At 43.5% G+C, this 21,162-nt stretch overlaps 1 protein-coding gene across 1 annotated transcript in view; it reads right to left on the bottom strand.

The window, feature by feature from the left end:
* Positions 1-336: 336 nt before the first annotated feature.
* The window catches only part of LOC110489225 (protocadherin-11 X-linked), a 280,236-nt gene continuing 259,410 nt past the window's right edge, over positions 337-21,162 (bottom strand). The window contains exon 7 of the mRNA XM_036943475.1: positions 337-6,245. Within this exon, the coding sequence (XP_036799370.1) occupies positions 5,800-6,245 (446 nt within the window). The 3' untranslated portion in view covers positions 337-5,799. The remainder of the gene's footprint in view (positions 6,246-21,162) is intronic.

Raw genomic sequence — 21,162 nt, 5'->3', positions numbered from 1 at the left:
AAGAAGCTGGATGTGGAGGTCCTGGGCTGGCATGGTTACACGTGGTCTGCGGTTGGGCATAATGCCAAATTCTCTAAAGTGACGTTGGACTCGGTTTCTGGTAGAGAAATTTACATTACATTTTCTGGCATCAACTCTGGTGGACATTCCTGCAGTCAGCATAACAATTGCACGGCCCCTCAAAACTTGAGACATCTGAGGCATTGTGTTGTGTGACAAAACTGTACATTTTAGAGTGGCCTTTTAGAGTGGCCTCCCCAGCACAAGGTGCACCTGTGTAATGATCATGCCATTTAATCAGCTTCTTGATATGCCACACCTGTCAAGTGGATGGATTATCTTGGCGAAGGAGAAGTGCTCACTAACAGGGATGTAAACAAATTTGTGCCATAAATTTGGGAGAAATTAGCTTTTTGTGCGTATGGAACATTTCAGGGATCTTTTATTTCAGCTCAGGAAATATGGGACCCACATTATACATGTTGCGTTTATATTTTTGTTCAGTATATATACTGTAAGTATATTGTGTGATTTTGTGTGTTTCAGTCGTTGTTAAGTGTCAATATCATCGTTCTACAGCATGTGCAGTTGGAATGTGATTGAATCACATGTCACACATTGGCCGGCCTGTGTTCACTGTCACTGTCCGAAGGAAGCAAGTGCTTTGTGATTTATTTGCATATGTCAGCGTGCTCTGTCCTGTCTGTAGTTGTTGTCTTTGATGAAAGACAAATGTGTTTAACATTTAACTGCAGCGAGGAGCTGTTTCAGGATGACACAGAAAGAAAACATTACTCCGCAAAAAAAAAAGGAATTGATATCCAATTCATGATTGGGACTTGGTTGGGCAGTAGGTTAACCGTGTTCAATGAGTAGGATTTATTGAATTCATTAATACAAATTCAATACATTTCCTTAATTGACCAGAAGTGAGATGAAATTGACCCTGACCTTGACCCTTCCACATAACACTCTTATGACACACGTAATTTCACAAACGGCGGCTTCGCTAATGCGTTTCTACACTGATGGATACCTGACCCGAAGTGTAATCTGAATGCAAGCAGAGTCTCAACCCAGCGCAGACACATTTTACTCTCTAACCCTGCAGGGAGAATGGTACCCTAAACATGTCCTGTTACCGTCTAACCCTGCAGGGAGAATGGTGCCCTAAACATGTCCTGTTACTGTCTAACCCTGCAGGGAGAATGGTACCCTAAACATGTCCTGTTACTGTCTAACCCTGCAGGGAGAATGGTGCCCTAAACATGTCCTGTTACTGTCTAACCCTGCAGGGAGAATGGTACCCTAAACATGTCCTGTTACTGTCTAACCCTGCAGGGAGAATGGTACCCTAAACATGTCCTGTTACTGTCTAACCCTGCAGGGAGAATGGTACCCTAAACATGTCCTGTTACTGTCAAAGTGAATGGTACCCTAAACAAGTCCAGTAACTGTCTAACCCTACAGGGAGAATGATACCCTAAACATGTCCTGTTAATGTCTAACCCTGCAGGGAGAATGGTACCCTAAACATGTCCTGTTACTGTCTAACCCTGCAGGGAGAATGATACCCTCAACATGTCCTGTTACTGTCTAACCCTGCAGGGAGAATGGTACCCTAAACATGTCCTGTTACTGTCTAACCCTGCAGGGAGAATGATACCCTCAACATGTCCTGTTACTGTCTAACCCTGCAGGGAGAATGATACCCTCAACATGTCCTGTTACTGTCTAACCCTGCAGGGAGAATGATACCCTAAACATGTCCAGTTACTGTCTAACCCTGCAGGGAGAATGAAACCCTAAACATGTCCAGTTACTGTCTAACCCTGCAGGGAGAATGATACCCTAAACATGTCCTGTTAATGTCTAACCCTGCAGGGAGAATGATACCCTAAACATGTCCAGTTACTGTCTAACCCTGCAGCGAGAATGATACCCTCAACATGTCCTGTTACTGTCTAACCCTGCAGGGAGAATGATACCCTAAACATGTCCTGTTACTGTCTAACCCTGCAAGGAGAATGATACCCTCAACATGTCCTGTTACTGTCTAACCCTGCAGGGAGAATGATACCCTAAACATGTCCTGTTACTGTCTAACCGAATGGTACCCTAAACAAGTCCAGTTATTGTCTAACCCTGCAGGGAGAATGATACCCTAAACATGTCCTGTTACTGTCTAACCCTGCAGGGAGAATGGTACCCTAAACATGTCCTGTTACTGTCTAACCCTGCAGGGAGAATGGTACCCTAAACATGTCCTGTTACTGTCTAACCCTGCAGGGAGAATGGTACCCTACACATGTCCTGTTACTGTCTAACCCTGCAGGGAGAATGGTACCCTAAACATTCCTGTTACTGTCTAACCCTGTAGGGAGAATGGTACCCTAAACATGTCCTGTTACTGTCAAAGCGAATGGTACCCTAAACAAGTCCAGTTACTGTCTAACCTTGCAGGGAGAATGATACCCTAAACATGTCCTGTTAATGTCTAACCCTGCAGGGAGAATGGTACCCTAAACATGTCCTGTTACTGTCTAACCCTGCAGGGAGAATGGTACCCTAAACATGTCCTGTTACTGTCTAACCCTGCAGGGAGAATGGTACCCTAAACATGTCCAGTTACCGTCTAACCCTGCAGGGAGAATGATACCCTAATCATGTCCTGTTACTGTCTAACCCTGCAGGGAGAATGGTGCCCTAAACATGTCCTGTTACTGTCTAACCCTGCAGGGAGAATGGTACCCTACACATGTCCTGTTACTGTCTAACCCTGCAGGGAGAATGGTACCCTAAACATTCCTGTTACTGTCTAACCCTGTAGGGAGAATGGTACCCTAAACATGTCCTGTTACTGTCAAAGCGAATGGTACCCTAAACAAGTCCAGTTACTGTCTAACCCTGCAGGGAGAATGATACCCTAAACATGTCCAGTTACTGTCTAACCCTGCAGGGAGAATGATACCCTCAACATGTCCTGTTACTGTCTAACCCTGCAGGGAGAATGGTACCCTAAACATGTCCAGTTACTGTCTAACCCTGCAGGGAGAATGATACCCTCAACATGTCCTGTTACTGTCTAACCCTGCAGGGAGAATGGTACCCTAAACATGTCCAGTTACTGTCTAACCCTGCAGGGAGAATGATACCCTCAACATGTCCTGTTACTGTCTAACCCTGCAGGGAGAATGATACCCTAAACATGTCCTGTTACCGTCCAACCCTACAGGGAGAATGATACCCTAAACATGTCCTGTTTCTTTCACAAGCCGCTAGAGGACACATTTCATTTAAATCTGTTAACTGGTGATGGTCATGCAATGTTTATCGAATCCATGACAGTCAGTGGTTATCCAGAATGAACACCCTTGAAACTATGGAAATATGGTTGCATCAAAGATACAGTGGATAAAACGTAGGATAAATCATTTTTAAAAAAGGGTGTATGTCAATATGCGAATATGGTAAATTCATCCTTCGGGTTTAAGGTGCTTGCGTATGGATACAGAAACTCTCATTGTAGTGGTTACTATCCTGACGATATAGGGGCACGAATTAAAGCAAATAAAAAGCTATTTGCATCCAGACTCTGTATGTCTCCACCTTTTCATTACCTGACTCCTAGAAATACATTATGTTTCAGTGAGAGTAGACAACTACTACAGAGCCTGTCAACCACGACTAATACTTACTGTGGCGATCACAGCTCAAAGTAACTAGACAACTGGGAGATGTTCTTAATTGTCTCCATAGCACTCATTTACGAGTTTTTTACAATACATGTTATATTATATGAAAGGAAGATAAATGAAGTGAAATAATGGTGGGAAAATAAAAAAAAAGAAAAGAAAAGTTATAGCTCCTTGCATGGAACCTCTGTCTGTGCTGTTCAAGGCTTCTTCTCAGGAGATAATGTAGAAAATGTGTATGGTTCTTATTACAATGGGAAAGATCATGTAGAAAATGAGTAGGTTCTTATTGGGTGGGTAAGATAATGTTGAAGAGTAGTAGTTTGTTTTACAGGGGAAAGATAATGTAGAAATGTGAGTATGTTGTTATTAAGCGGGTAAACATTTTGAAAATTAGTAGTTGTTATTACATGGGGAATGATCATGTAGAAAATAAGTATGTTGTTATTAGGAGGGTAAGATAATGTTAAAATTAGTAGTTTGTTATTACAGGGGAAAGATAATGTCGAAAATTAGTAGGTGGTTTTTACAGGGGAAGGTCATGTAGAAAATGAGTAGGTTCCTATTAGGTGGGAAAGATAATGTTGAAAATGAATAGGCTGTTATTATGTGGGGGAGATAATGTAGAAAATGAGTAGGTTCCTATTAGGTGGGGGGAGATAATGTAGAACATGAGTAGGTTCCCATTAGGCGGGGAAGATAATGTAGAAAATGAGCAGGTTCCCATTAGGTGGGGAAGATAATGTAGAAAATGAGTAGGTTCCTATTAGGTGGGTAAGATAATGTAGAAAATGAGTAGGTTTGCAATAGAGGGCAGGGAAAGGGGTGTCAAAGGCATCGTAACTCGCCATACAAGAAACATCTGAAGAGAAACAGTGTTGGGCATATCATGGGGGATGGCCCTGTACTGCATGTTTATATAAAGTGTTCGCACGACACAGAGTGACATTTTCTTTTGTCCATTGAGTCTTAGGTATGTGTCTGCAGACCCCTGAACAAGACGGGATTCAATAAACATATTCAGACGAGAGCAAAAAGTAACTTGGATCATCAGTTGGAGCTGGAGCTGAATGTCTTGCTGGATACACTAAGCAATATTTCACCAGAGATTGGGCATATACAACATTCAACTTGGGTTCACAAAGCTATACTGTGTGTTTGCGTTTCGTTTATCGTTAAGTAAAGTGTGTGTTTGTGTGGTTCCAATACGCATAGGTGGTCAAAATTATTTTTGATTACTGATCAGCAAAAATCTCTACCAAACAAAAATTGTTTCTGTTGTGGATCTACTTTGGTATAGGACTACCATTTATATGATTACAGACGTTGTCAGATTCACTTCTGTGCAACATTGTGGAGACTGAGGAACAACATTGTGGAGACTGAGGAACAACATTGTGGAGAGTGAGGAACAACAGTGTGGAGAGTGAGGAACAACATTGTGGAGAGTGAGGAACAACAGTGTGGAGAGTGAGGAACAACATTGTGGAGACTGAGGAACAACAGTGTGGAGAGTGAGGAACAACATTGTGAAGAGTGAGGAACAACATTGTGGAGAGTGAGGAACAACAGTGTGGAGAGTGAGGAACAACATTGTGGAGAGTGAGGAACAACAGTGTGGAGAGTGAGGAACAACATTGTGGAGACTGAGGAACAACAGTGTGGAGAGTGAGGAACAACATTGTGGAGACTGAGGAACAACATTGTGGAGAGTGAGGAACAACAGTGTGGAGAGTGAGGAACAACATTGTGGAGAGTGAGGAACAACAGTGTGGAGACAGAGGAACAACATTGTGGAGACTGAGGAACAACATTGTGGAGACTGAGGAACAACAGTGTGGAGAGTGAGGAACAACATTGTGGAGACAGAGGAACCGTTTTGTCCCTTCCTCCACATTCCATGTTCACACAATAATCAGAAACCAGCAAGATACATTAGACAAACTCTGTCCCCTTACAGCCCCTTACTACTGATGTTAAATATACACCAAGATATTTTAGACAAACTGGTTGTTGTTACTCTGTCTCCTTACAGCCCCTTACTACTGATGTTAAATATACACCAAGATATTTTAGACAAACTGGTTGGTGTTACTCTCTTCCCTTACAGCTGATGCTCATGTAAGAAGGCAGAGGATCCTCCGTTGGCTGGGGTCTGCTGGCCTGACGAAGATGAGGAAAAGCTTGCCAGAGGGATGACCTTGATGGGGTCAGACTCCTTACTCTTGCTGCTGCAGTGTCTTTCCAGAGTGTTGTAGAACTGCGGCCGGTTCATCCCTTTAGCCAGATCGTCTTTGGGCACAGACCTGCCCAGGGTATGGCACTGACGCCCATCCGCCTTGGCTCCTCTGGCCCATGGGGAGCTCTGCTGGTGCTGGAAGCCAAAGGAGGGTAGGGTAGGCAGGGTTCCCGTGTTGGACGGAGACTGGAACTGGGTCACCAGGGAGGGGGGCATCCAGCAGCTGTCGGAGTGGCCCAGGATCAGACATTCCTGGGTGCACGTCTCCGAGGCTTCCGCCAGCGCCTTGGCCAGGTTCACCTCAACTATGGCTGCAACACAAGGACATTAAACAAAGGAGAATAAAATATGAAAAAGACAAGAAGAGAATGATAACCTGTTAGATGTTTATCTGAAAGTGACCTGTAAATGTTAACCTGTTAGATGTTTAACTGAAAGTGACCTGTAAATGTTAACCTTTTCGATGTTTAAGTGAAGGTGACCTGTAAATGTTAACCTGTTAGATGTTTATCTGAAAGTGACCTGTAAATGTTAACCTTTTCGATGTTTAAGTGAAGGTGACCTGTAAATGTTAACCTGTTAGATGTTTAACTGAAGGTGACCTGTAAATGTCAACCTGTTAGATGTTTAACTGAAGGTGACCTGTAAATGTCAACCTGTTGTAGAAATGAATGGCAGTAATACATGTTTGAATCATTGCAGAAGAATAAAAACAGCAGCATTTAATTTCCATTGGTTCCCTGTGTTTAATTTCCATTGGTGTTCCATTGGTTCCCTGTGTTTAATTTCCATTGGTGTTCCATTGGTTCCCTGTGTTTAACTACAACAGACAATGAATTCCCAGGAGATTATTTAAAGTTGAGAATAACTGTCTCTGGTGTTGGTGTCTGAGATTGACTTTACTGTATTCAATATTTAAAAGAACATCCTGTTAGCAGTTGACTTTATCCCTCAATAACACAGACCCCAAAGCAAATCAGTGGGAGAAAAATAGATGTATTCAAAGATAACAAATCATAGTTGTTATGCTGGGAAGTAGATGGTTGATGTTCATTCTTCCCTGTCCTCAGTGATTTTCCACAGAATAAAGTGGTAGGATGTAATTATTAACCCCCAACCTTAGCCTTTGGTTGACCAATTAGAATTCCTTACAATAAAACTTGGCCAATGGCCAAATAACAAATATCCTGTTTCAGGCTCAATGTATAGCCCATTCGAACCAATGAAAACTTGCCACATGTAGCTATGAGTCCAGGACTGAAACCTCATACAGAGATTCTAAACAGATATTGAACTGAAAAACAAACAGATATTGAACTGAAAAACAAACATGTCCATTGATCGTTAATTCCCTATTCCCTCCCTTGACCTCTAGTCCTCTGCATTGTGTGTTATCTTTAAATATTTCTTACAATCCCAAAGCATTTTTTTTTTAAATCACTGTCACCATGGTACACCTTGCATTCTGTGATCTATTCGACATTCAATAAATCTGGTCAGTTACAATAACTCAAAAATGTGAACATCAAAAAATCACATGAATCCACATTCAGGATTATTGTTAGGACTCTTGTTAGCATATTTGAGGTGCAAGGTACAATGAGTACAGTTATGAGCGATAGAGGATTTGGGGAGGGAGAAAGCAGGGAGGGAGAAATCAAGGCACTCCAACTATCTTATCTCATTATGCTCGAGCTGACATCACATGTGAAATGAGTCCAGGAAGAGATAGAGGCCTCAACATTGAGCCCCAGCAATAAAACTTGTCAACTCCTGTAATTAAAATGTAAAACAGTATGCCCCACAGCAAACAGGAACCCACGGTGTTTATGGTTCTGAGGTCCTTGCTATGACATCACATCAAGTCCTCCAGGTCTCGGCTTCAATCTATCTCACAGAGATAATTTTGCACATAGGCATGAGTAACACTGTTATAAATAATTGAATGGTCCTAGGTCTGTGTCTATGGCTTTGAGATCTCACATTAGAAGTTGAGCATGCTCTGTTTAATTAAATTCCCTAGTCAGCTCAAAATTTTAAACAATGATTTTTCTCAATAGTGAAGTTATTGTATTACTGCTCCAGTCCAATTACAAAACCAAACTTTTGAGGGGTGATTACTGATATCCAACCAAAACTACCAAATCCTATTTGTTTGCAAAACTTAATTGCATTCTTTAAGTGAGGAGCTATATATTAATTTATTGAATATAAACAAAAGCCAACCTGCTTTATAATGACCAAGAACTGGTGAAAAATGTGTAGATTCATTCAAATTGCCAGGAGACACATGGAGTCCCCTGGTGCATGGAGTCTGATCTGAAATATTCAATCTGGATTCAATCTGGATTCAATATTCAATCTGGATTCAATCTGGATTCAATCTGAATCGCTGAAGTGGTTGACATTTAAAGGCAATGCTCCTGTGTCAAGGGGAAGACTGAATTTACGGTAAACGCATTTCTAGCGCACGATATGTAACGCTTCATCAATCCAGATTGAATAGAGACCTAAAACCTCTCAATAATGGCCTGCTCAGCCCCCCAGCCTTTGAGTCTGAGTGAATACATCTCCTGAGCAGTAAATGTGTCACCTTTCAGAGGGTCACTAACTTCATTAAAGGGGGGGAAAAAAATGATGCATCTCACTGAACAAGCACAATCAGGCCAAGTCCTTACTATATTCCCCGAGTCAATCATTTGATAGCAGAGATTTTTTTTTCTGTTGTAGTTGTCTTTGCCAAGGAATTGTTCTTTTCTTTTCCTGAAGGGAAAAACAACATTAAAATAGGTACCTATTATTCAACACACACACATACGCACGCACGCACGCACGCACGCACGCACGCACGCACACACACACACACACACACACACACACACGCGAACACACACGAACACACACACAAACACACACACACACACGAACACACACACACACACACACACATACACACACGAACACACACACACACACACACACACACACACACACACACGAACACACACACGAACACACACACACACACACACACACGAACACACACACACACACACACACGAACACACACGAACACACACACACGCGACAAGGCCTCGATACATTTGCAAGGAACACTAGTGCCTCCCCCTCAAAACATAAGTGATCGGTACAAAGAATGGGGAACTTCACATAATACGAGGGTAAGGTATTTGGTGCGGCAGTGCTTTCCCTGGGTGAAGTCACAGTGAGAGATGTCATTGCTGCTGTGACAACAGCCAGAGGAGTGCTGCTATGTCTGTTTGTGACATTTCACATTACACAGCTCAAAGGGAATGGAGTCTGTATCAGTTTCCACTCCACAGGGACCAGGCTTACGACCCAAAAGACACCCTATTCCCTTTACAGTGCACTACTTTTAATATAGTAGGTGGTGCCTCAGTAGGTGGTGCCTCAGTAGGTGGTGCCTCAGTAGGTGGTGCCTCAGTAGGTGGTGCCTCAGTAAGTGGTGCCTCAGTAGGTGGTGCCTCAGTAGGTGGTGCCTCAGTAGGTGGTGCCTCAATAGGTGGTGCCTCAGTAGGTGGTGCCTCAGTAGGTGGTGCCTCAGTAGGTGGTGCCTCAGTAGGTGGTGCCTCAATAGGTGGTGCCTCAATAGGTGGTGCCTCAGTAGGTGGTGCCTCAATAGGTGGTGCCTCAATAGGTGGTGCCTCAGTAGGTGGTGCCTCAGTAGGTGGTGCCTCAGTAGGTGGTGCCTCAGTAGGTGGTGCCTCAATAGTGGGTTAGTGGGTGATCTGGTTCCTCAATAGGTGGTGCCTCAGTAGGTGGTGCCTCAGTAGGTGGTGCCTCAGTAGGTGGTGCCTCAGTAGGTGGTGCCTCAATAGGTGGTGCCTCAATAGTGGGTTAGTGGGTGATCTGGTTAGTGGGTGATCTGGTCGGTGGGTGATCTGGTCGGTGGGTGATCTGGTCGGTGGGTGATCTGGTCGGTCGGTGGGTGATCTGGTCGGTCGGTGGGTGATCTGGACGGTAGGTGATCTGGTCAGTGGGTGATCTGGTCAGTGGGTGCTCTGGTCAGTGGGTGCTCTGGTCAAGAGTGTGCAAAGCTGTCATCAAGGCAAAGAGTGGCTACTTAGAAGAATCTAAGGTCTAAAATATATATTTTGTTACTACATGATTCCATACGTGTTATTTCATAATTTTTGAAGTCTTCACTATTATTCTACAATGTAGAAAATAGTTATAATACAGAAATACCCTTGATGGAGTAGGTGTGTCCAAACTTTTGACTGGTTCTGTGTACTTCCATCATTTTCTTTCAACTGGTACCGTAGACACAACTGACATGTACGTGTTTGTGTTCATCACACCTTTGCACATTGTGTGTGACCCAAACTGTTGGGACGCTACAGACAAAATTTGGGAGATCAGCTGTACCGACTGCAAACAAGTCCCAAAACGCTTTCGGGTGTCAAAAGGAGAACACCAAACGTGTTCGTTGAGAGTCTTATCTTTCGATAGTGGGGGTCGTAATTTGCTAAACCGTTCAAACGCTACAGTCGATTTTTTTGACAAGAACAAATTGTCGGGATGTGTCACGGTCTGAAAAACACCGCTCTAGCTCTGTCACCTTTCACCACAGATATCTCTAACTTAAACTGACAGATTTTTTGAGAAACTTTTTATTATGCTAATTTTTATTTTTACGGGTCGTGGACATTGACCTTAGGGGGTTGAATCTGAATTACAAACATTTCCCAAACAAATACAAGGATGTTTACCACCATAGCTGGTTAAATCTGGAACAAGTTCACAATTAAGACCTGCACAAATACAAGGATGTTTACCACCATACCACCATAGCTAGGCTACCTGGGGTGACAGAGACCCTAGTGGTTAGAGTGTTGGACTAGTAACCAAAAGGTTGCAAGATCAAACCCCAGAGCTGACAAGGTAAAAATTAAAACAAGGCACAAGGCATTTAACCCATTGTTGTACACCCAGTATGCTATAACTCTGTACATTGGGGAGGCAGGGGTAGCCTAGTGGTTAGAGTGTTGGACTAGTAACTGAAAGGTTGCAAGTTCAAATCCCCGAGTTGACAAGGTACAAATCTGCTGTTCTGTCCCTGAACAAGGCAGTTAACCCACTGTTCCTAGACCAGTTAACCCACTGTTCCTAGGCCGTCATTGAAAATAAGAATTTGTTCTTAACTGACTTGCCTCATTAAATAAAGAACATCTGCAACAGGTTCACTATTAAGACCTGCCCACAAAATAAATAAAGAGAGATGGATAAATAATGTTGTTTGTAATTACCAAGACTTTATCATCTTCTATTGCCTCAACACTCCAACTGTACATCAGGATAGGCAAATGGATGGCCATTATTAATAATGGGACTGGTTGAGCCCATAGGCACTAGACAAAATGGACCGATGCTATTTTTTTTCCCACTACAGACCTAGTCACAAGCATCATTTTGCGTAAGAAGACCATGTTTCATTTGACACCAGAATCAGAGAAAAAATATAACCACATATTAAATACTCCCTGGATGTGTTTCATTTCCTCAGCACTCTCTCAACATTCATATTTCAGCCCCTCAAGACCCATCTCACGAGTGATTGATAGTTTCAGAGATGGGATGCACATGATTTCATGATATGTTTATGAAATTACAAACTTAAAAGACAGACAGGCGTATCCCATGTTTCCCATGGAATGTAAACAGGCAGGGTAATAAGTGAAATGCCACGGTAAAAACCATCACAGCATCCGTCTGTATGGAAACCATGACATATCCCATTCAGCGGTGTATATCTAGCCAAACATTTTCCAGAGACTTCAGAGTTGGTTACTATGGAGATTAAATTACCCCAGTTATTTGCAGCTAACCCAATTTTATTTCGTTTTTCTTTACTTTTATCAGAAGATAAGGAAGGGTATAATCTCGGAGAAGGCAATAAAGGGTGACAAGCGTTGTCATTGTCACCAGCGACAAGGGCATGAGCAGTGGGCGAGAGAGAGTCAATATGAAATTGTGAGGCAATGAAAAAGGATGGTGTGCATTGGAAAGATGTAGGGCTTTGCCGATGTGTCAGGGAGGTCAACGTGGCTGTGTTGAAGGTTTGGCTGATGTGTCAGGGAGGTCAACGTGGCTGTGTTGGAGGTTTGGCTGATGTGTCAGGGAGGTCAACGTGGCTGTGTAGAAGGTTTGGCTGACTTGTCTGGGAGGTCAACGTGGCTGTGTAGGAGGTTTGCCGATGTGTCAGGGAGGTCAACGTGGCTGTGTAGGAGGTTTGGCTGATGTATCAGGGAGGTCAACATGGCTGTGTAGGAGGTTTGGCTAATGTGTCAGGGAGGTCAACATGGCTGTGTAGGAAGTTTGGCTGACATGTCTGGGAGGTCAACGTGGCTGTGTAGGAGGTTTGGCTGGTGTATCAGGGAGGTCAACGTGGCTGTGTTGGAGGTTTGGCTGATGTATCAGGGAGGTCAACCTGGCTGTGTAGGAGGTTTGGTTGACTTGTCTGGGAGGTCAACGTGGCTGTGTAGGAGGTTTGGCTGGTGTATCAGGGAGGTCAACGTGGCTGTGTTGGAGGTTGTGGCTGATGTATCAGGGAGGTCAACCTGGCTGTGTAGGAGGTTTGGTTGACTTGTCTGGGAGGTCAACGTGGCTGTGTAGGAGGTTTGGCCGATGTGTCAGGGAGACAACGTGGCTGTGTAGGAGGTTTGGCTGATGTGTCAGGGAGGTCAACATTGCTGTGTTGAAGGTTTGGCTGACTTGTCTGAGAGGTCAACATGGCTGTGTTGGAGGTTTGGCTGAGGTATCAGGGAGGTCAACGTGGCTATGTAGGAGATTTGGCCAATGTGTCAGGGAGGTCAACATGGCTGTGTTGGAGGTTTGGCTGATGCATCTGAGATGTCAACATGGCTGTGTTGAAGGTTTGGCAGACTTGTCTGAGAGGTCAACATGGCTGTGTTGGAGGTTTGGCTGATGTATCAGGGAGGTCAACATGGCTGTGTAGGAGGTTTGGCCGATGTATCAGGGAGGTCAACATGGCTGTGTTGAAGGTTTGGCTGACTTGTCTGAGAGGTCAACATGCCTGTGTTGGAGGTTTGGCTGACTTGTCTGAGAGGTCAACATGGCTGTGTTGGAGTTTTGGCTGATGTGTCAGGGAGGTCAACATGGCTGTGTTGGAGGTCTGGCTGACTTGTCTGAGAGGTCAACATGGCTGTGTAGGAGTTTTGGCTGACTTGTCTGGGAGGTCAACGTGGCTGTGTAGGAGGTTTGCCGATGTGTCAGGGAGTTCAACGTGGCTGTGTAGGAGGTTTGGCTGATGTATCAGGGAGGTCAACATGGCTGTGTAGGAGGTTTGGCTAATGTGTCAGGGAGGTCAACATGGCTGTGTAGGAAGTTTGGCTGACATGTCTGGGAGGTCAACGTGGCTGTGTAGGAGGTTTGGCAATGTATCAGGGAGGTCAACGTGGCTGTGTAGGAGGTTTGCCGATGTGTCAGGGAGATCAACGTGGCTGTGTTGGAGGTTTGCCGATGTGTCAGGGAGGTCAACGTGGCTGTGTAGGAGGTTTGGCTGGTGTATCAGTGAGGTCAACGTGGCTGTGTTGGAGGTTTGGCTGATGTATCAGGGAGGTCAACGTGGCTGTGTAGGAGGTTTGGTTGACTTGTCTGGGAGGTCAACGTGGCTGTGTAGGAGGTTTGGCTGATGTGTCAGGGAGGTCAACGTGGCTGTGTAGGAGGTTTGGCTGATGTATCTGAGAGGTCAACATGGCTGTGTTGGAGGTTTGGTTGATGTATCAGGGAGGTCAACGTGGCTGTGTAGGAGGTTTGGCTGATGTGTCAGGGAGGTCAACGTGGCTGTGTAGGAGGTTTGGTCGATGTGTCAGGGAGGTCAACATGGCTGTGTAGGAGGTTTGGCCGATGTGTCAGGGAGACAACGTGGCTGTGTAGGAGGTTTGGCTGATGTGTCAGGGAGGTCAACATTGCTGTGTTGGAGGTTTGGCTGACTTGTCTGAGAGGTCAACATGGCTGTGTTGGAGGTTTGGCTGAGGTATCAGGGAGGTCAACGTGGCTGTGTAGATTTGGCCGATGTGTCAGGGAGGTCAACATTGCTGTGTTGGAGGTTTGGCTGACTTGTCTGAGAGGTCAACATGGCTGTGTTGGAGGTTTGGCTGATGTATCAGGGAGGTCAACCTGGCTGTGTAGGAGGTTTGGCTGATGTATCAGGGAGGTCAACATGGCTGTGTAGGAGGTTTGGCTGATGTATCAGGGAGGTCAACATGGCTGTGTTGAAGGTTTGGCTGACTTGTCTGAGAGGTCAACATGCCTGTGTTGGAGGTTTGGCTGACTTGTCTGAGAGGTCAACATGGCTGTGTTGGAGTTTTGGCTGATGTGTCAGGGAGGTCAACATGGCTGTGTTGGAGGTCTGGCTGACTTGTCTGAGAGGTCAACATGGCTGTGTAGGAGTTTTGGCTGATGTATCAGGGAGATCAAGGTGGCTGTGTAGGACAGATTGGACATGATGATTGTCAGAGCCTCTGACATAGCCATTATTGTGTATGTGACGGTACAGTACAGTAATGTAATAGTACATGAAGTGGAGAAATTAGGATAACATTGTGAAATGTCTAAAATAATGTTATGAATGGTGTTTATCACAGTTACTTTGTTATGGATTTCACCGGCCCAGCTCTCATAGAGAAGACTGCATTGGTGAGGATGGCATTGTCCTTTTCCTCTGTCTTTCTACTTTTCAACAGCAGGTAACGAATGGGCTCCTTAAAACAGACAATGCATCTGAGATAAGGAGGAAAAAGGTCATTCATATATACTCCAGGCTAATTTCATTTGATGCATTCACCAAGGTTCATCGTCACACAATGGCCAGTCCCTGAGCTGAGTATGTATTTATCAGCACTTCAGGGACCCATACTGTTCCACTCCTGCAATCCATCTACCCCTAGTCCGCTCCATCTCTCCCCCTCTCCTGTTCTCTCGTATTTGACCCATTGTAACTGAGAGTAATTGCAGGTAGAAAACAACATCTAATGATTGCTTTATCTGGGAGTTGAGAACAGAAAAGTCACAGAGAGGTACTTTCAACAAAGGACAATGTCGTTTTTTTTTTTTTTGACACACAATTTCAGACAACAAAGAATATTATTGACTGGGTTGAGATTAGAACACCCAAACAAATAACAAAGGAACAAAGATAGGACAAAGTGCACAGAGAAAGAAAGGATTACCCAGAACACCCTGTGTCAAACACTTGTTTCGCTCTTTTTGTTAGTGTTGATTAAATACATGTTGCTGGATTGAAGAGACAGCTTTTTGTTTCTCTCGACATAAACACCCCCTTGGACAATATATAGACTTAATTGAATATAAATGCAGTAGTCAATCATCCAGCCATGCTGTTCAACTACCCTCTCCTTTTACTTTCTGTCTGACCGCATAGAAATGTACAACAAGTTATACCTACTGCTCTGCTCTGTAGCTAGGATTTCTATCAACAAAAAAATGATCAGCAATTAGTCAGTCATGGGCTAATCTTTTTTTTTTTAAATGTACCTAACACAATTTACTTTCCAAGTCCCGACAGCATACATTCATGGAAGACGCATACAATTCCGCAGCTATTCTTTCTTTCTGAAAGTCTGACAGCATAATAAAAGACATACTACTCTATAACTCTGATTTCAATCAATACAAACAGAAACAACAATAATGGGCCAAGCTGTTTTTATTCTCTCCGTGGTGACCCTTGACTTTTCGTTTTTTTCCTCTGTGTTGTCGTGGTGACGGTACTGATTGATCTCCTTCGTTACGTGAGATGACCTTGAGGACTGACGGATGAACGGCGATCATGGGGGCTGTCAGCATCAACACAATCAGTGCTGACCAAACACACATACACCCCGTCCCAAAAACGCCACCCTATTCCCTATATAGGGCACTATTTTTTTCAACCAGGGCCCCATAAGGTATCTCATAGGGATACGGTCAAAAGTAGTGAGCTACGTAAGGCATAGGGTTATAGTGAGCTACTTTAGGGTGCCGTTTAGGATGCAGGCACAGCATGGGACTAGCAGAACAATCAGCCCTAATCACCATAATGGCAGAGGTTGCTAGACTGAAGGAGGAGCGGCATTCCATCTCAGCCACACATTTTTGATCTTGGCAAAGAACAGTGATTATATATATTGTGTAGGTGTGTGGCTACAGAGAAGTTACTCATGTATGCCTATTTATCAGGAGGAAACTAAACCGGTTCTTCCCTTAAAAAATTCATTGCAGCTAAAGTAAATGTCTGAAATGAAATGTTTGTGACTGAAGATTTATGTAAAATGGAGACTGTAGTAAACTTTTATAGAAAGTAGATGAAATAGTTTGATAGAGTGAGATTTAACCTATAGATATTGTCTGAGGAGAGAAATACATAGAAAACGCACTAGCTTACACTGACATACTTTGGGCCTATAGAAGGATAAATGGCCTAATGTGTCCACCTGGATGAGCAGTAGTTGTTGAACCACAGTACCTATAGTATACTATAGTAAGGTTATTGTACAGTCAGTCTGTGATTCAAATGGAAAGAGGCCTTCACAAAGGACAGCGAAACTAGCTACAAGCCGCGAGTTAGACTGGTTACATTCTATACATGTCACAAGCATTTATCACACTGACCCATTGTGCTCCCAATTATTATGGAAAACAAGAATGAATAAAATAAACATTGAAGTGCTTCTCTGCTCTCTGAATAATCTGTACCTTCAATGCATTTCCATGGAGGAGAGAAGGAGGGCAAATAAACTATGTGCCACTGAATATGTTATATATTTTGCAGTCATTAATGATGTGTTACTTTTTTTCCCTTCGCCATACATTATTGTTATTGGCTCAGTGGTCAGGCAGATAGTAAGTGGATACAATGGCGTCAACGGAGTCCATCTTTCAACTGTTAACTGGCAGGCAGGAAGCAAGATGCCAAACGCTGGTGTCATCATCTCTGTACATGAGTGATCTAAGACTCTGTATAATCTTTAACAACGCATCGCCACCGAGGGGATGGTAAAAGATAAGCAACCGTCTACTGCTGGCTTTTTCATTTGTGTTTCTGAAGTAAATCCATCTAAAGTAACGAGGCTTTCAATTTACCCTGACTTACATTCTCGAACCAGGAACAATGACCTCCAGTAAAATGTAAATTACTTTTGCGGGCCAAAAATATTGGCAAGCATTTCAGGTGCTGCTTAAATGTGTAATCCATAAGGTGTGGCCACACACACAGTACACACACACACACACTACACACACACACACACACACACACACACACACGCACACACGCACACACACACGCACGCACGCACGCACGCACGCGCACACGCACGCACGCGCACACACACACACTCACACACACCTCAAACGCATAGCTGAGTAGAACAATCCCATACTGGTTCTGGATAGCACCATGCTTTTCTAGGAGTGTAGCTATGTTGTGTGAGAACATGATTCATACGAGGGGCAGACAACTGTACTTCAGGACCCCACACATATATTCTCATTTAAAGGTTTGACTTTTTTTGAAGCGGTACATTGTCTCCTCATGGGGCAAGTATAAATTTTTCACTAAAACCTCTCTTGAATAATGAATTCTGTCCTATTTCTACTCAGTGATAGGTCCACTGGCTGTCTGTCCAGGGGTTGTCCCGGAAAGGGCAGAGCTTTCAGAGAAAGAGTTCACTGCTAACCATGGATCATTTATATATATATATATATATATATATATATATATATATATATATATATATATATATATATTTATATATATATATATATATCAGTGTGTTGGAACAGGAAACTATAGCAGTGTATCACCGAATAACATGAAAGCACACTGACACGTTTTGATTCAATAAACCAGAGGTATGTGACTAGTTTTTGACGTTGACTTCACTGCCGTTTCTCCAGCCATGCATAGTACCGTTTGGGTATACACGTTAACGGCAACAACAAAAAATGCCTTTTTCAGGTGACAGTAACTCCCTTTCAAAAAAAATCACAGAGGTAGTTATATTTTTGAGGTTTATGTTAATGTTTCTGTTTCTGACGGTAAGAGGACTGTCGTTGGAGGATCCACAACAACACGGAAAGAAAATATACTAGAAATGTGAGGTGATTTCTCCAGAGTAAGAAGTCAGGAGGATCCACAACAACACAGAAAGAAAATATACTAGAAATATGAGGTGATTTCTCCAGAGTAAGAAGTCAGGAGGATCCACAACAACACAGAAAGAAAATATACTAGAAATGTGAGGTGATTTCTCCAGAGTAAGAAGTCAGGAGGATCCACAACAACACAGAAAGAAAATATACTAGAAATGTGAGGTGATTTCTCCAGAGTAAGAAGTCAGGAGGATCCACAACAACACAGAAAGAAAATATACTAGAAATATGAGGTGATTTCTCCAGAGTAAGAAGTCAGGAGGATCCACAACAACACAGAAAGAAAATATACTAGAAATATGAGGTGATTTCTCCAGAGTAAGAAGTCAGGAGGATCCACAACAACACAGAAAGAAAATATACTAGAAATATGAGGTGATTTCTCCAGAGTAAGAAGTCAGGAGGATCCACAACAACACAGAAAGAAAATATACTAGAAATATGAGGTGATTTCTCCAGAGTAAGAAGTCAGGAGGATCCACAACAACACAGAAAGAAAATATACTAGAAATATGAGGTGATTTCTTCAGAGTAAGAAGTCAGGAGGATCCACAACAACACAGAAAGAAAATATACTAGAAATATGAGGTGATTTCTCCAGAGTAAGAAGTCAGGAGGATCCTACAGCTCTCCCTGGGATTCTGCTGGAGTTCATTTCAACTCACACAGTAACGAAAGACTCCCGATTCAGACTCCATTGAAACAAACGCAGCTACGGTAATATCCACTATTATGACATTATTTCAGTGTTAAAATGTATATTTCCTTTTGTATGCAACTCTGAAAACTAAAATACGGTGAAATTGAGTGGATTCATACTATGCTATTCATACTATTCATACATACATATAATTCCATCCATGCTGATGAAGATAATGCACAAGAGGACAGAACATTATAACATTCTATAGGGGAGGGGCCAATAAAAATAGCTATGCCACTCTACTGATCTGTCTTCCTCCCCTCCCCTAACCTCAACACTTCTACTGATCTGTCTTCCTCCCATAACCTCAACACTTCTATCAATCTGTCTTCCTCCCCTAACCTCAACACTTCTACTGATCTGTCTTCCTCCCCTAACCTCAACAATTCTACTGATCTGTCTTCCTCCCCTAACCTCAACACTTCTACTGATCTGTCTTCCTCCCCTAACCTCAACACTTCTACTGATCTGTCTTCCTACCCTAACCTCAACACTTCTACTGATCTGTCTTCCTCCCCTAACCTCAACACTTCTACTGATCTGTCTTCCTCCCCTAACCTCAACACTTCTACTGATCTGTCTTCCTCCCCTAACCTCAACACTTCTACTGATCTGTCTTCCTCCCCTAACCTCAACACTTCTACTGATCTGTCTTCCTCCCCTAACCTCAACACTTCTACTGATCTGTCTTCCTCCCCTAACCTCCACACTTCTACTGATCTGTCTTCCTCCCCTTCCCTAACCTCAACACTTCTACTGATCTGTCTTCCTCCCCTAACCTCAACACTTCTACTGATCTGTCTTCCTCCCCTAACCTCAACACTTCTACTGATCTGTCTTCCCCCCCTAACCTCAAAACTTCTACTGATCTGTCTTCCTCCCCTAACCTCAACACTTCTACTGATCTGTCTTCCTCCCCTAACCTCAACACTTCTACTGATCTGTCTTCCTCCCCTAACCTCAACACTTCTACTGATCTGTCTTCCTCCCCTAACCTCAACACTTCTACTGATCTGTCTTCCTCCCCTAACCTCAACATTTCTACTGATCTGTCTTCCTCCCCTAACCTCAACACTTCTACTGATCTGTCTTCCTCCACTAACCTCAACAATTCTACTTATCTGTCTTCCTACCCTAACCTCAACACTTCTACTGATCTGTCTTCCTCCAATAACCTACACACTTCTACTGATCTGTCTTCCTCCACTAACCTCAACACTTCTACTTATCTGTCTTCCTACCCTAACCTCAACACTTTTACTGATCTGTCTTCCTCCCCTAACCTCAACACTTCTATCAATCTGTCTTCCTCCCATAACCTCAACACTTCTACTGATGTGTCTATATCCCATAACCTCAACACTTCTACTGATCCGTCTTCCTCCCATAGATCAGAAGAAGTGTTGAGGTTTTGGGAGGAAGACAGATCAGTAGAAGTGTTGAGGTTGTCTTCCTCCCCTAACCTCAACACTTCTACTGATCTGTCTTCCTCCCCTAACCTTAACACTTCTATCAATCTGTCTTCCTCCCATAACCTCAACACTTCTACTGATCTGTCTTCCTCCCATAACCTCAACACTTCTACTGATCTGTCTTCCTCCCCTAACCTCAAAACTTCTACTGATCTGTCTTCCTCTCCTAACCTCAACACTTCTATTGATCTGTCTTCCTCCCCTGACCTCAACAGTTCTACTGATCTGTCTTCCTCCCATAACCTCAACACTTCTACTGATCTGTCTTCCTCCCCTAACCTCAACACTTCTATTAATCTGTCTTCCTCCCCTAACCTCAACACTTCTACTGATCTGTCTTCCTCCCCTCCCCTAACCTCAACACTTCTACTGATCTGTCTTCCTCCCCTAACCTCAACACTTCTACTGATCTGTCTTCCTCCCCTAACCTCAGCACTTCTACTGATCTGTCTTCGTCCCCTAACCTCAACATTTCTACTGATCTGTCTTCCTCCCCTAACCTCAACACTTCTACTGATCTGTCTTCCTACCCTAACCTCAACACTTCTACTGATCTGTCTTCCTCCCCTAACCTCAACACTTCTATTAATCTGTCTTCCTCCCATAACCTCAACACTTCTACTGATCTGTCTTCCTCCCATAACCTCAACACTTCTACTGATCTGTCTTCCTCCCCTCCCTTTAACCTCAACACTTCTACTGATCTGTCTTCCTCCCCTAACCTCAACACTTCTACTAATCTGTCTTCCTCCCCTAACCTCAACACTTCTACTGATCTGTCTTCCTCCCATAACCTCAACACTTCTACTGATCTGTCTTCCTCCCCTCCCCTAA

Source organism: Oncorhynchus mykiss, chromosome 14 (genome assembly GCF_013265735.2).
Source record: "Oncorhynchus mykiss isolate Arlee chromosome 14, USDA_OmykA_1.1, whole genome shotgun sequence".
Lineage (NCBI taxonomy): Eukaryota > Metazoa > Chordata > Actinopteri > Salmoniformes > Salmonidae > Oncorhynchus > Oncorhynchus mykiss.
Note: the sequence above shows the minus strand (reverse complement) of the source record. Positions and strands in the feature narration are given on the sequence as shown.